General features: G+C 43.2%; 1 protein-coding gene across 1 annotated transcript; it reads right to left on the bottom strand.

Annotated features, from left to right (window-relative positions):
* Window positions 1-5965: 5965 nt before the first annotated feature.
* On the bottom strand, window positions 5966-10075 carry LOC141167591 (olfactory receptor 11L1-like). Its single transcript, XM_073654980.1, has 2 exons — window positions 10052-10075; window positions 5966-6913 (listed from the first exon to the last, which is right to left on the bottom strand). The coding sequence occupies exons 1-2, from the start codon at window positions 10073-10075 to the stop codon at window positions 5966-5968; spliced, it is 972 nt and encodes a 323-aa protein (XP_073511081.1).
* Window positions 10076-13964: the final 3889 nt, after the last annotated feature.

Below are 13964 nucleotides of genomic sequence, written 5' to 3'. Positions count from 1 at the left end.
TGAATTCCACCGGGTAGGCACATCGCATTTTAGCCGGTGATGTGGCAGGCCCAACGACTTCTGTAGAGATGTAAGTCGCTGAGCTGCGGGATGCGAACGGCGGAAGTGAGCACACAGCGACCGTGCCCTCTGCAGAAGGCCATCTAGTCTGGGATAGTGGGCTAAAAATTGCTGGACAACCAGGTTCAACACGTGAGCCATACAAGGCACGTGTGTGACATTGCCCCGGCGAAGGGCCGCACCCAGGTTTGCAGCATTGTCGCACACGGCCTTCCCTGGTTTCAGGTCCAGTGGAGACAACCATTCATGAAATTGGTTCTCCAGAGCTGACCACAACTCCTCAGCTGTGTGACTCACATTTCCCAGACATTTCAATGTAAAAACCGCCAGATGACGTTGAGCCCTACTGCCAGCATAGTAAGGAGGTGTGCAGGATCCCTTCTGCGCAGTTAGAAAGCTTGTGGCATGAACAGACAGGCTTTGGGAGCAGGTGGAAGACCGAGAGGAGGTTGATGAGGCAGAAGCAGTGGAGGAACTTTGACATAAAGAGGATTGACGCACAACTCGTGGGGTCGGCAAGACTTGGACAGCAGCCCCTTGTCCTGCTGTCACCATAGTTACCCAGTGCCCAGTCAGCGACATGTAACGCCCCTGTCCATGCCTACTCGTCCAAGTGTCTGTGGTGAAATGCACCCTGTCACACACAGAGTTTCTCAAAGAAGCGGTGATGTTGTGTGCGACATGCTGGTGGAGCACAGGCACACCTTTCTTTGAGAAGTAGTGCCGACTGGGCATCTGGTACTGGGGCACTGCGACGGACATAAGGTCTCGAAAATCCTCTGTGTCCACCAGGCGGAAAGGCAGCATTTCTGTAGCCAAGAGCTTGCAGATGGTGAAATTCAACCTCTTAGCTTTCTCATGGCTAGGAGGAAATGGTCTTTTACTTGTCCACATCTGAGGGACCGAGGGCTGGCTATTGTGCTTAGACGGGGTTGATAAGGGTGTCCCCGGCAAACTGCCGGTCTGTGAGGAAGATGCAGGCGGACATGTTAGGTTGCCTTGATCCAAAGGTGGTGCTATCGATGTCGGACAGCGCTCAACACCAGCTGGTGTTCCCACCTCCAAAGAAAATGATGACCTGCCAATCACGCTGGCTGTTGCGGGTAAAGAGGTGGCAGGTCTGCGCCCCAAAACAGGTGTGACTGCTGTCCCCCCAGTCACAGAGGATGAAGAGGCCGCGGATGCACAAGATATGGCAGACGGTGGTTGGCCCGGCCGGCTAGGCCGCATTGTAGCACACTGAGCTTCCCACTGCAACTTATGCTTCATGTCCATGTGCCGGTTCATGCATGAAGTACTCAAACTATGTATTTTTTGGCCTCTACTTAGCTTTTGCTGACAAATGTTACAGATAACACGTGTTGGGTCATCTTTATCGATCTGAAAAAATGCCCAGGCTATGCAAGGCTTAGCACCCATGCGACCTGAAGAGCCACCACGACTTGTGGTGAGAGGCAGAGTTGTGTTTGAGGATGCAGTTGTTGACGTGCTTCCAGTACTACGTCTCTGTCCAGGAAGGCGCAACCTGACCTCGTCGTCACTAGCATCTTCCTCCACCTCCTCTGCTGACCTCATCTCTTGGCTGACTGTGGGTTGACAGTAAGTGGGATCTCCAACCTCATCATCATCACCCTGTGTGTTATCACACCCGTCGTCCTCAGAGCCAACCTGTTCCTGCCCTGACAAAAAACTAAAGTTGTCGCTCCAATCAGGTATTTGAGTCTTATCATCGTCTTCCTCATTGTCTCCACCAACAGGAGTTACAGTTTGGGAATGAGGGTCTACATTATGGTCAGAACCCTCTGCGTCTGGTCCTGGATCCGACTCATAAAGATTCTGGGCATCAGTGCAGATCATTTCCTCGTCTGGATTCACAGAAGCGCTGGAGTCGACCTCTGATTCCCAGGCTATAGTATGAGTAAACAGCTCTGCAGACTCAACCATCTGTTCTACCTCATACTCAGACGGGCAGCTGGAGATTTGGGAGCTGTGAGGAAGCAAGTGCGATTTGGGTGACACCTTTGAGGACTGGAGTATTTGTGATGTTGAAGTTGATGTGGAGGAGAGCCCACTTAAAGGAGCACTTGATATCCGTTGAAGCACCTGCTGTTTTTGTGCCTCATCTGGAATTTGTAGCGATTGGCGTGGCCGTAAGAAAGGATCTTATCACATTGTCCGCTAAAAGAAGTAGACATTTTAGTTTGGCTGGAAGATGGTCTTTCTTCTGCAGATGTTATTGTTGCTTTAACACCTACCCCACGGACACAACCTTTTTTCCCCTTCCCAACACGCCTATTCCCCTTTCCACCAGCAGCAGGCCTTTTTCCACTCATTTTGGTGGTTAACTAATTCACAACTCTGGAGTTGTTTGCACAAAAAAACAATGGATGGTAACCGAGCAGAGCTGAGTGGCCAAACTGTGGTATTAGGCCAAAACTATTGGCTGGGTTAGATGCAGAAAAAAATTATATTCAGTTTGCAACCTGATGGAGGTCAGTATAGATGGATTAATAGAACAAGACCCACACACAGCTAGAAGCCCAATATTTTTTCAGAGCTAGATGCAGAAAAAAATTATATTCAGTTTGCAACCTGATGGAGGTCAGTATAGATGTATTAATAGAACAAGACCCACACACAGCTAGAAGCCCAATATTTTTTCAGAGCTAGATGCAGAAAAAAATTATATTCAGTTTGCAACCTGATGGAGGTCAGTATATATGGATTAATAGAACAAGACCCACACACAGCTAGAAGCCCAATATTTTTTCAGAGGTAGATGCAGAAAAAAATATATTCAGTTTGCAACCTGATGGAGGTCAGTATAGATGGACTAATACAACAAGTCCCACACACAGCTAGAAGCCCAATATTTTTTCAGAGGTAGATGCAGAAAAAAATATATTCAGTTTGCAACCTGATGGAGGTCAGTATAGGTGGACTAATAGAACAAGTCCCACACACTGCTAGAAGGCCAAATATTTTTTCAGAGCTAGATGCAGAAAAAAATTATATTCAGTTTGCAACCTGATGGAGGTCAGTATAGATGGATTAATAGAACAAGACCCACACACAGCTAGAAGCCCAATATTTTTTCAGAGCTAGATGCAGAAAAAAATTATATTCAGTTTGCAACCTGATGGAGGTCAGTATAGATGGATTAATAGAACAAGACCCACACACAGCTACAAGCCCAATATTTTTTCAGAGCTAGATGCAGAAAAAAATTATATTCAGTTTGCAACCTGATGGAGGTCAGTATAGATGGATTAATAGAACAAGACCCACACACAGCTAGAAGCCCAATATTTTTTCAGAGCTAGATGCAGAAAAAAATATATTCAGTTTGCAACCTGATGGAGGTCAGTATAGATGGACTAATACAACAAGTCCCACACACAGCTAGAAGCCCAATATTTTTTCAGAGGTAGATGCAGAAAAAAATATATTCAGTTTGCAACCTGATGGAGGTCAGTATAGGTGGACTAATAGAACAAGTCCCACACACTGCTAGAACGCCAAATATTTTTTCAGAGCTAGATGCAGAAAAAAATTATATTCAGTTTGCAACCTGATGGAGGTCAGTATAGATGGATTAATAGAACAAGACCCACACACAGCTAGAAGCCCAATATTTTTTCAGAGCTAGATGCAGAAAAAAATTATATTCAGTTTGCAACCTGATGGAGGTCAGTATAGATGGATTAATAGAACAAGACCCACACACAGCTAGAAGCCCAATATTTTTTCAGAGCTAGATGCAGAAAAAAATTATATTCAGTTTGCAACCTGATGGAGGTCAGTATAGATGGATTAATAGAACAAGACCCACACACAGCTAGAAGCCCAATATTTTTTCAGAGCTAGATGCAGAAAAAAATTAGATTCAGTTTGCAACCTGATGGAGGTCAGTATAGATGGACTAATAGAATGATGCTATGCCCAAAAGATTTTACTTCACTAGGTGCAGTAAAAAAATTAGTATTCTGTACACAGGTGGTATATCTTGCAACACAGATAGGCTACTCCACTGGCTAACACACTCTGCAATAGGCCAAAAAGGATTAGCTTTGCTAGATTCAGCCAAATGCTGTGAAAAAAACTTGCACAGCACTGGCACAGACCTGCCTGGCAAAAACTGATAGGAACTGATGTAACCTAGTCCTGAAAAGGACTCCAATTACAATTAGTCTTTACTCCCACAACCTATCTATTTAAGAGCACAGACCTGCCTGATAAAAGTCGTAGGAAATGCTGTAACCTAGTCCTTAAAAGGACTGCAATCACAACTATTCCCTACTCCCAAGCTATCTGTATATTTGTGCGAAAATTGGCTTGAAATTAACAAGGTATAGCGCACACAGCAACAGCGGTGCCGTCTAACACGCAGCTGCAGCAGTGAGAAAATGGTGGCGACGGGGAAAATGGCTTGGTCTTATAGGGCAAGGACATGTGACATACACTGCCAATGACACATGCCCTTGCTTGTGTGAAAAAAAGCACTTCGCTCCGTGTGTGCGCTGCTGATAGGCTGACAGATTGCACCTCCCCACTGTAAATGCGGGAAAGAGAAAAAAAAATGGAGATCTTCATTGTTCCTGCAGAGATCCATCCCCTGCCCCTCCCCCCACCCCGCTGTACACTCAAACTGCGTATTAACATTAATTTTCATCATTACTGAGAAAAAATCCAGTTATGATTTTGGTGCACGAACAGTTATCGAACATAACCTCGAACAGCCGAATTTTTCTCAAATTGTTCGTGTTCGCCGAACGGCTCGAACACCGCCCAAAACAGCTCGAATTTGAGATTGGCGAACAGTTCGAGTAGAACAACGCTCATCTCTACTTACCAGCTTTATTCATTTATTGGAATTCAGAGCCTTTTGTCAAAAATGAGTAATAGACTTTTGTCTCTGAGCTGGCCCTCAAGGAAGTCAGCAGCTTCCGAGATCGCATTTTTAGTATGACTCCGGCATCCATGTAAAAACTCTGCTAGACTTCAGGAAGAAGTTGTTTTTCTTTAACAAAAAAATATATTTATCCATCATTAAATCAATCTTTAGCATTATATAGGAATAAAAGTCACTTTGAATGCAAGAACTATTTCCTAAATTTTGACAAGACTCAATTTCACAGCACATTTTGTTAACTCATACCATGAAAGTATGGTTAATAATATAACTTTTATTGCAAAATTTTCAGTGTTACTTAGGTTAATTGATGCAAAAATGAGTACACCCACATCAAAAACTACTACATCTAGTATTTTGAATGACCTCCATCACACTGACACAAAACATACTGTGAATGCAACTCAGGAGTTTAAGGCGAAGAAGAGGAATGTTCTGCCATTTCCGAGTCAACGCTAGTTCTCACCCCATTCAGCCACATTTCATAGGTTTACAACAATATTTAAGTTAGGAAGACCCAAAAACAAGCAACCACTGAGGTTAGCTGCAGTATAGGCGGCAAAACCTCACAAGGAGAAAACCGAATGTTTGGTGAAGTCCATGGCTTCCAGTCTTCAGGTTGTCATTGCTTGTAAATGATTATCTACAAAGTATTGAACATGAACATTTTATTTATGAGAAAAAGAATTTGTCCAACTACTTTTGAGCAATGGAAATAAGAAGGCTTTGAAGAAAAATGGTTGCAATTCTTAAACTTTTCACAGGATATTTTTTTCAACCCCTTTAATTAAACCTGAAAATTCTTTACTTCAATTGCATCTCTTTTACATAGAAAACAGTGGCCTGCAGAGCTGAAATCACGATGATTCCTCAGTGGCCGAATATTTCTGGACCTAACTGTATGTTATATATTAAAAGAGGTAAATAAAACAACATAACTCTATATATCACATGCTGCTATGTGTATTAAACCCTTTATAATAGACACATAGATCAACTCATCTGAAGGACGGCAGACGATTTTCTCTTCAGTTTTTTGAAGGCTTGCTTAATAGCTCTGTTCTGTAGACTATATATGAGAGGATTAAGAAGTGGAGTGATAACAGTGTAGAACACAGAAATAGTTTTCTTTATATTTTCCATATTTGGAAATAAATAAATACAAATAATGGATACGTAGAATAAAGACACCACGGTCAGGTGGGAGCTGCAGGTGGAGAAGGTCTTCTGACGTCCAGTCACAGAGGGAATCTTCAATATGGTGATGATAATGCAGACATATGAGACCACAATCACAAGAAATGGACAAATTACTGTAGGTACAGCCAATATCATGTCTTCAATTTTAATAAAAAATGTGCTTGAGCAGGAAAGTTGAAGAATGGGGTCTAAGTCACAGAAGAAATGGTCAATGATGTTTGGGTTTGGGCCACAGAACTGTAATCTACTGATTGATACTGGTAGATTTAACGTTACAGCAAACATTAACACCCAACACAGGAGAACAGCTTTTAGACAAAATGTGATAGTCATGACAGAGGAGTAATGTAGAGGATTACAGATGGCCTGATACCGGTCATAAGACATGACACTCAGGATAAAACATTCTAGAGATTCTGAGGCTGAGAAAAAGTAAAATTGCATCAAACATCTGATAAAAGACAAAGAACTTCCTTCATATAACACAATGTGGAGCATGTTGGGTACGATGGTGGTGGAGATTAGAATATCTGAGAAGGAGAGTTGTGTGAGGAAGAAGTACATGGGAGAGTGGAGCGATCGGCTGGAGGACACCACCAGAATGATCAGGAGGTTTCCACATACAGTCACACAGTAGATCACCAGGAGGAGAAGATAGAAACAAATTTTAAAACTTTGTAAATTTTGAAATCCCAAAAGCAGAAATTCAGTCACCATGTTGGAATTATTGTATTGCATATTCTGGAAGATTATTTTTTCAAAAACAAGGAGGTAATTTGTCTCTCACCTTGATGTGGTTTCTTCTTTAAAAGGGAAATTCTGATGAAAAACATCTGTACAAAATAACATTGAATTATGTAATTTATTTATCAGATCTTTAAGAAGAGAAATATCACTAACAATAGTCATTTTGTATATAAAACGTAGAATGACGCACAGTTACATAATGTAATATATACATTGTCTCACCTCAGTCCAAAGCCGGTGGTATGACAGATCATGATGGTCCCTGAATGACCCCTAAGAAGACTAATGCTGTGAGCTTTATAAATGTAATTAATATTAAAAACATTACTTTTTAAAACATAGAATTCTCAGTACGTAGATGATGAAAGAAGCTGAAGATAATCATCCTGTTTCTGTGTTTAGCAGCTTTATTTCTTCCTTTCTGAGAAAAAGTATCTGAAATATGGTTGTTATTGGCATGCCTTATATACACAAAATATTATAAGAGTGCCATAAGAAATCCGGGGAGATTTCACTAATTGTCTCTGCTGTGAACAGTCTTTATGAATATAAGAATATGAAACAGAAAAATGAAAAAAGAAAACTTCCTGGATTTTTTCTTCAAAGTAAAAGGTTATTAGGGATTAAGTAACACTGGTGAAGTCCTCAACAACTTCTAGAAACCACCTCTTATGAAAACAAAAAAACAAGCAGAGTTTCAATACTAGTTTTTCGAAAAAGTTTATGGAGTGCAATGGAGCCCACAAGCTTCAAATTCCACCACTGAATATTTAGTCAGTGAAGTTAGAGTGGACTGGCGGAAGAGTAATGATTAGTGATGAGCGAATGTGCTCGCCACTGCTCAGTACTCACCTGAGCATCACGGTGCTCGACAAGCTCGGGCACTCGACGAGTATTTCCAGGTTGTTGGGGCGGAAACTCGGGTCCCCTCCCTGCATGTTTGGCGCTCTTTAGAGAGCCAATGAACTTGCAGGGATTGCCTGCCATGCACTGTAATGACGTAGCCATGTTGGTTGTGGGCATTACAGTGATTGGTTGGCTGCACAGCATCATTAGGTCTATATAAGACCTGGCACCACCATGCTCGTCACAGTGTAACCCGGAATCAGGCAGAGTAGGGAGAGGTGCTGCTTCATCAGGGAGAGATTTGCTTGTTTGTAGTTAGTATAGGTATTCCACAACATATTTATATCCATCTGAACTAACAGTCCTTCTGAGGACTAATCCAGCTGCATATAATCAGTGCTAGGCAGGCAGGCAGTGTATGTGGCAGACTGCAGTGTATGATACAACACAAGAGGGTCCATTGAATGTACTGCTGCTGCTCTAATACTTACAGATATTTCAAGACATAGAAAGGATTTTTTTTTATCTTAATCCTGGTTAGTTGCTTAAAAAGCAATCCAGTGTCCATAATTTTTCTGCTCACTGCAGAATAAAGCCAGTTCTATATTTCAGCGATAAAAATCCCGAAATTTGAACTGATCGTGGAAAATATTGGCCTCTTTTTCCATTCTGTTGCATTGTGTCGGTGAAGCTATTCACATTAGGTCTCCGTGTAGAATAATATTAGTAAATTACAGGCCTACAATTTAAAGCCGTTGTTCTCTGTCAGACATATCACCTAAAAAACTGTTCAAAAATCATACATTTCTTCCATTTTCATTCCGTTGCAGTGTGTCGGTGAAGCTATTCAGACTACTTTTTTGTGTAGAATAATATTAGTATATTACAGGCCTACAATTTAAAACCATGGTTCTCTGTCAGACATATCACCATAAAAACTGTTCAAAAATCATACATTTCTTCCATTTTCATTCCGTTGCAGTGTGTCAGTGAAGCTATTCACACTAGGTCTCCGTGTAGAATAATATTAGTAAATTACAGGCCTACAATTTAAAGCCGTTGTTCTCTGTCAGACATAACACCGAAAAAACTGTCAAAAAATCATACATTTCTTCCATTTTAATCCTGTTGCAGTGTGTCGGTGAAGCTATTCACACTACTTCTCCGTGTAGAATAATATTAGTCAGTTACAGGCCTGCAATTTAAAGCCGTGGTTCTCTGTCAGACATATCATCTAAAAGACTGTTCAAAAATCATACATTTCTTCCATTTTCATTCCGTTGCAGTGTGTTGGTGAAACTATCCACATTACTTCTCCTTGTTGAATAATATTAGTAAATTACAGGCCTACAATTTAAGCCATGGTTATCTGTCAGACATATCACCTAAAACACTGTTCAAAAATCATACATTTCTTCCATTTTCATTCTGTTGCAGTGTGTTGGTGAAGCTATTCACACTACTTCTCCGTGTAGAATAATTTCAGTAAATTACAGGCCTACAATTCAAAGCCGGGGTTCTCTGTCAGACATATCACCGAAAAGACTATTCAAAAATCATACATTTCTTCCATTTTCATTGCGTTGCAGTGTGTCGTTGAAGCTATTCACACTACATCTCCTTGTAGAATAATATTAGTAAATTACAGGCCTGCCATTTTATATCTTGGTTCTCTTTCAGACGTATCACATATAACTGCATTCCAAAATAAGCCATTTCTCGTGAACGTGGAAAATATTGTCCTCCATTTAAAATGTGCAAGGTTCGTGGCAAGGGATGGGGAAGTGGACGAGAACTCGTGTAGCAATGCCCAAATATTGGAGCAGCCACGGTCACACGAAGGCGATGGTGGTAAAGTGCAATTGCTGTCCCAAGAGGTGGATGATGATGATGAGACGCAATTGCCAAAAAGTCAGGAGGAGGCCCAGGGTGCGGAAGTGGAGGACGATATAGTGGATGATATAGTAACTGAACCAACTTGACAGGGGGACATACAGAGCGATGACAGCAGCACACAAGGGGAGGGAGGCAGAGCAGAACAACTGGCAGGAATAAGCATTGTGGGGGCCGCAGACACAAGGCAAGAAAGTTGTTCCTTGTAATGCCAACAAAACGGAAGTTGCCAGTGCAACTGTTATGTCTTCCCGAGTCTGGTTATTTTTTAAAGACTCTGCAGATAACCCCAAAAACACCATTTGCACCACCTGCCAGGCCAGCATCAACAGGGGTAGTAAAATTAGCAGGTTGACCACCACCAGCATGAACAGGCACATGGCAGCAAAGCACCCGACTAAGTGGGCTGAACTCCATTGTCCAACAACAGTGTCTGTGGGTGACACCACTGCTTGTTCCGCTGTTGTGCATCCACGCCAATCCCCTGTCCATATTGCATGCCAAGATGCCTCCTGCCCTGCACCTGTCGTTGAACACTCTCAAGAAGCACATCAGGAAGGACGTCCATGTCCTTGTCCCAGTGCAGCGGTCAGTTGCCACTACCCAAGTCCTTGGAACGCAAGTGCAAATACACAGCCAACGCCCCACAGGACAAACTACTAAATTCACACATTTCGTGAATGCTTCCGCTCGAAATGTTGCCTTTTAGGCTCGTGGAGACGGAAGCTTTCCGCAACCTGATGGCGGTGGCCGTCCCTCGGTACTTGTTCCCCAGCCGCCACTATTTCTCCCGATGTGCCATACCTGCATTACACAAGCACGTGTCCCACAATATTAGGCATACCCTCAACAACGCAGTTACTGTGTACGGCCACCTAACCACGGACACGTAGACAAGAGCTTGAGGGCAGGTATGGTACATCTCGTTGAATGAACACTGGGTAAATATAGTGGAGGCCAGGAGCCAGTAGGACCGTGGAACATAACACGTCCTCCCGACGCCGAAGATTGCAGGCCCTGGGTCAATCAGGTTGCCTCCCACATTCTACAGCTCCTGCACCTCCTCCTTTTCAACATCCATCTCTGAAATGACCACATCAGTCGAAAGCTGGAAGCACTGCAGCACTGCCTCTGCCAAACGGAAACAGGCTGTGCTGAAGCTAAAATGCTTAGGTGACAAACCACAAAACGCTGAAGAGTTGTGGACAGCTCTGAAAAAGCAGAGTGATCTGTGGCTGATACCTCTGACCCTATAGCCAGGCATGGTCATGTGTGACAATGGCTGGAATGTGGTGGCGGCTCTGAGGCGAGCTCACACACGTACCATGCCTGGCCTATGTGCATAACCTCATGGTTCAGCGATTTCTCAAAACCTAGCTGAATCTGTCAGATTTGCTTGTCCCTTGTCGTGTTTCAGCCGCGTTTGCAGCTTCCATCTCACTGACTGATCTGCGATGTCTCCATGCATTGTAACTCTACACTGCAGATGTTGGGAAGGATTTGTGAGCAGAAGAGGGCAGTTGTTGACTACCAGCATCAACAATGCCGTCAGTATTCAGGTCAGACTCCACACATAAAACATCAGTAGTTGACATGATGTCAGGCATCTGTACCATCCTCCAAAACTTTGAGGACTCCACCAAGATGGTGAGCAGCGATGATGACATAATTAGCTTCACCATCCCTCCCGCTTCTCAGTCTTCTGATCGCTTTCTTCTCTCAATAAAAGAGGATGAATTGCAGGCGCAGCATGATGAGATGGAACAAGAAAGCATACAGGGTGGTAACACACAGCCAAGCCTCATCTCATCCCAACGTGGATTAGGTGACAATGAGGAAGAGGAGGAGGAAGAAGAGGAGATAGTTTTCTGCTCTATAGACGGTACTACCTGCCCAACTGTCATACCGTCAGTTCAGCGTGGATGGTCTGAGGAAAGGGAGGAGAAGAAAGAGGAGGAGGATGAGAAGGAGAGCATGGTCAGTCATCCTCTTGGTGAGGACATGAAAGTCTTGCCTCTTTGCAGTCTGGCACACATGGCTGGGTTTATGTTACGCTGCCTTTCCCGTGACCCTCGCATTGTCCAAATTTTGGGTGACAGTCATTACTGGTTGGTGATGCTTCTGGACCCACGCTACAGGGAGAACTTTCTGTTTCTTATTCCCTTGCAGGACAGGCCTATTAAAATGGTGCAGTATGAGAAGGCCCTTGTTGCGGAGTTATTAAAAAAATTCCCATCTGAAAACTCTGGCAGCAGAGGTCAAGTTGGACAGCCAAGGAGTACAGTGAGAGAGCCACAAATGCAATCCTGCAGAAGCAGGGGAACAGTGTCAAAGTTCTGGGACAGTTTTCTCAGACCCTCCCATTGCACAGACCCTGAGGCACAGAATACTCTCCCAAGGAGTGCAAAGTTTCGGAAGATGGTGAGGGAGTACCTTGCCAACCGCACTAACATCCTCCATCATTCCTCTGTGCCTTATAATTACTGAGTATCCAAGATGGACGCGTGGCATGAACTGGCTCTCTACGCCTTGTAGGTCCTGGCCTGCTCTGCCGCTAGTGTTTTTTCAGAGTGGAATTTTAGTTCCGCTGGTGAAATTATAACCGATAGGTGCATCCGGCTGTCAACTGAAAATGCTGACAGGTTGACTCTAATAAAAATGAACAAGGGCTGGATTGGGCCAGACTTCTCAACACCACCGAATGATAGCAGCATAACATAAACTCAAATACAGTGTTTTTTTGGAGAGGTATAACTCTATGCACCTCTGTCTTCACACCCAGACATGGGTATATTCTTCCTGATTTTGTATATTTTCTCTTGTCCTCCTCCTACCATATGTACCAAATCGACATATCTACGACTGCTGCAAGGGGCATTGGCGTTACTCCAAATTTTTGGCAGCCTACTTCACTGCATAGGCAAACAGTATGGAAGACACACTTCCTAATAATGGAAACATTGTTTTTAGGAGGCCCCCCGACCTCTAAGTCTCTTGCAAGGGGCATTGGAGTTCCTCCAAATATTTTGGCAGTCGTTGCTTCACTTCATAGGCAAACAGTATGGTAGACACACTTCCTAATAATGGGAGCATTTTTTGCAGGAGGCCCTCCGACCCCCACATCTCTTGCAAGGGGCTTTGCAGTTCCTCCAAATTTTTGTCAGGCATTACTTCATTGCATAGGCAAACAGTATGGGAGACCCACTTCCTAATAATGGAAACATGGTTTTCAGGAGTCCCTCTGACCTCTAGGTCTCTTCCAAGGGAAATTGGAGTTCCTCCAAAAGTTTGGCAGCCGTTGCTTCACTGCATAGGCAAACTGTATGGGAGAAACAGTTTCTAATAATGGGAACATTGTTTTCAGGAGACAAGTTAGTCACTTGGTCTATCTATGGACTTTTAATTTATGCCATCACTGTCTCCTGGCTTGATAAGAGCAAAATATTTCTCTGTGGCCTCATATCATTACTAGTGATGAGCGAGCACTAAAATGCTCGTGTACTCGTTGTTCGAGTCAAGCAAATTGGAATGCTCAAGTGCTCGACCCGAACAATGATCCCAATGTAAGTCTATGGGAAACTCAAGCATTTTTCCGGTGGCTCCCACTGGCGGTCTGCAGAGGGCCTAAAAATTGCCCAAATTGATGGGAACAGTGCTGAAATGACATGGGAACAGCATGGGGAAGACCCCTGGAAGCATTTCTGATTCCCAGGTCACTGCTGTCAACAACGTTGTCAGAGGTATTACACCACTTTTATGGACTCACAAAAAAACATACAAAAACAAAACCAAAATGGATTTTCCTGGGAAATATGTTAAGGGACATCCTTTCCAGGCTAATGACTTGTAAATAAGGCAAAATAAATATACAAAAACAAAAATGCTCCTTCACACCTTGGGCTATGTTCACACGTAGCAGTTTTGATGCATTTTTGAACTTTTGCATTGCTTTCAACCAAGACAAATGCATTCACCAGGAAATGTAATTTTAACATTTTACAACCTTATCTGGCCATGTGGTGTGTGACACATCATCAGACACATCCTGTTCTATTTATGATGGAGGGACTCTGAAAGTCACGAAGCCTATTTTTATATGGCCATCAGGTGGCCCTTACTATTCTCAAAGGGCCAGCAGTCGGCACTCGCTATTGTTAGAGAGCCATCAGCCGGCTATGCTTTGTTATTCCCATTATTATCAAGTGGGTCTCCTATACTGTTATTGATTATGCAGTGACTGCAACAGCTGCACAAAAATTGGAGAAATTCCAATACCCCTTGTAAGAGACCTAGAGGTCGGGGGTCT

The sequence above is a fragment of the Phyllobates terribilis genome, unplaced genomic scaffold, assembly GCF_046119375.1.
Source record: "Phyllobates terribilis strain yellow unplaced genomic scaffold, ASM4611937v1 Scaffold_11__3_contigs__length_659146591, whole genome shotgun sequence".
Classification (NCBI taxonomy): domain Eukaryota; kingdom Metazoa; phylum Chordata; class Amphibia; order Anura; family Dendrobatidae; genus Phyllobates; species Phyllobates terribilis.
This window is presented reverse-complemented; position numbering and strand designations above follow the sequence as displayed.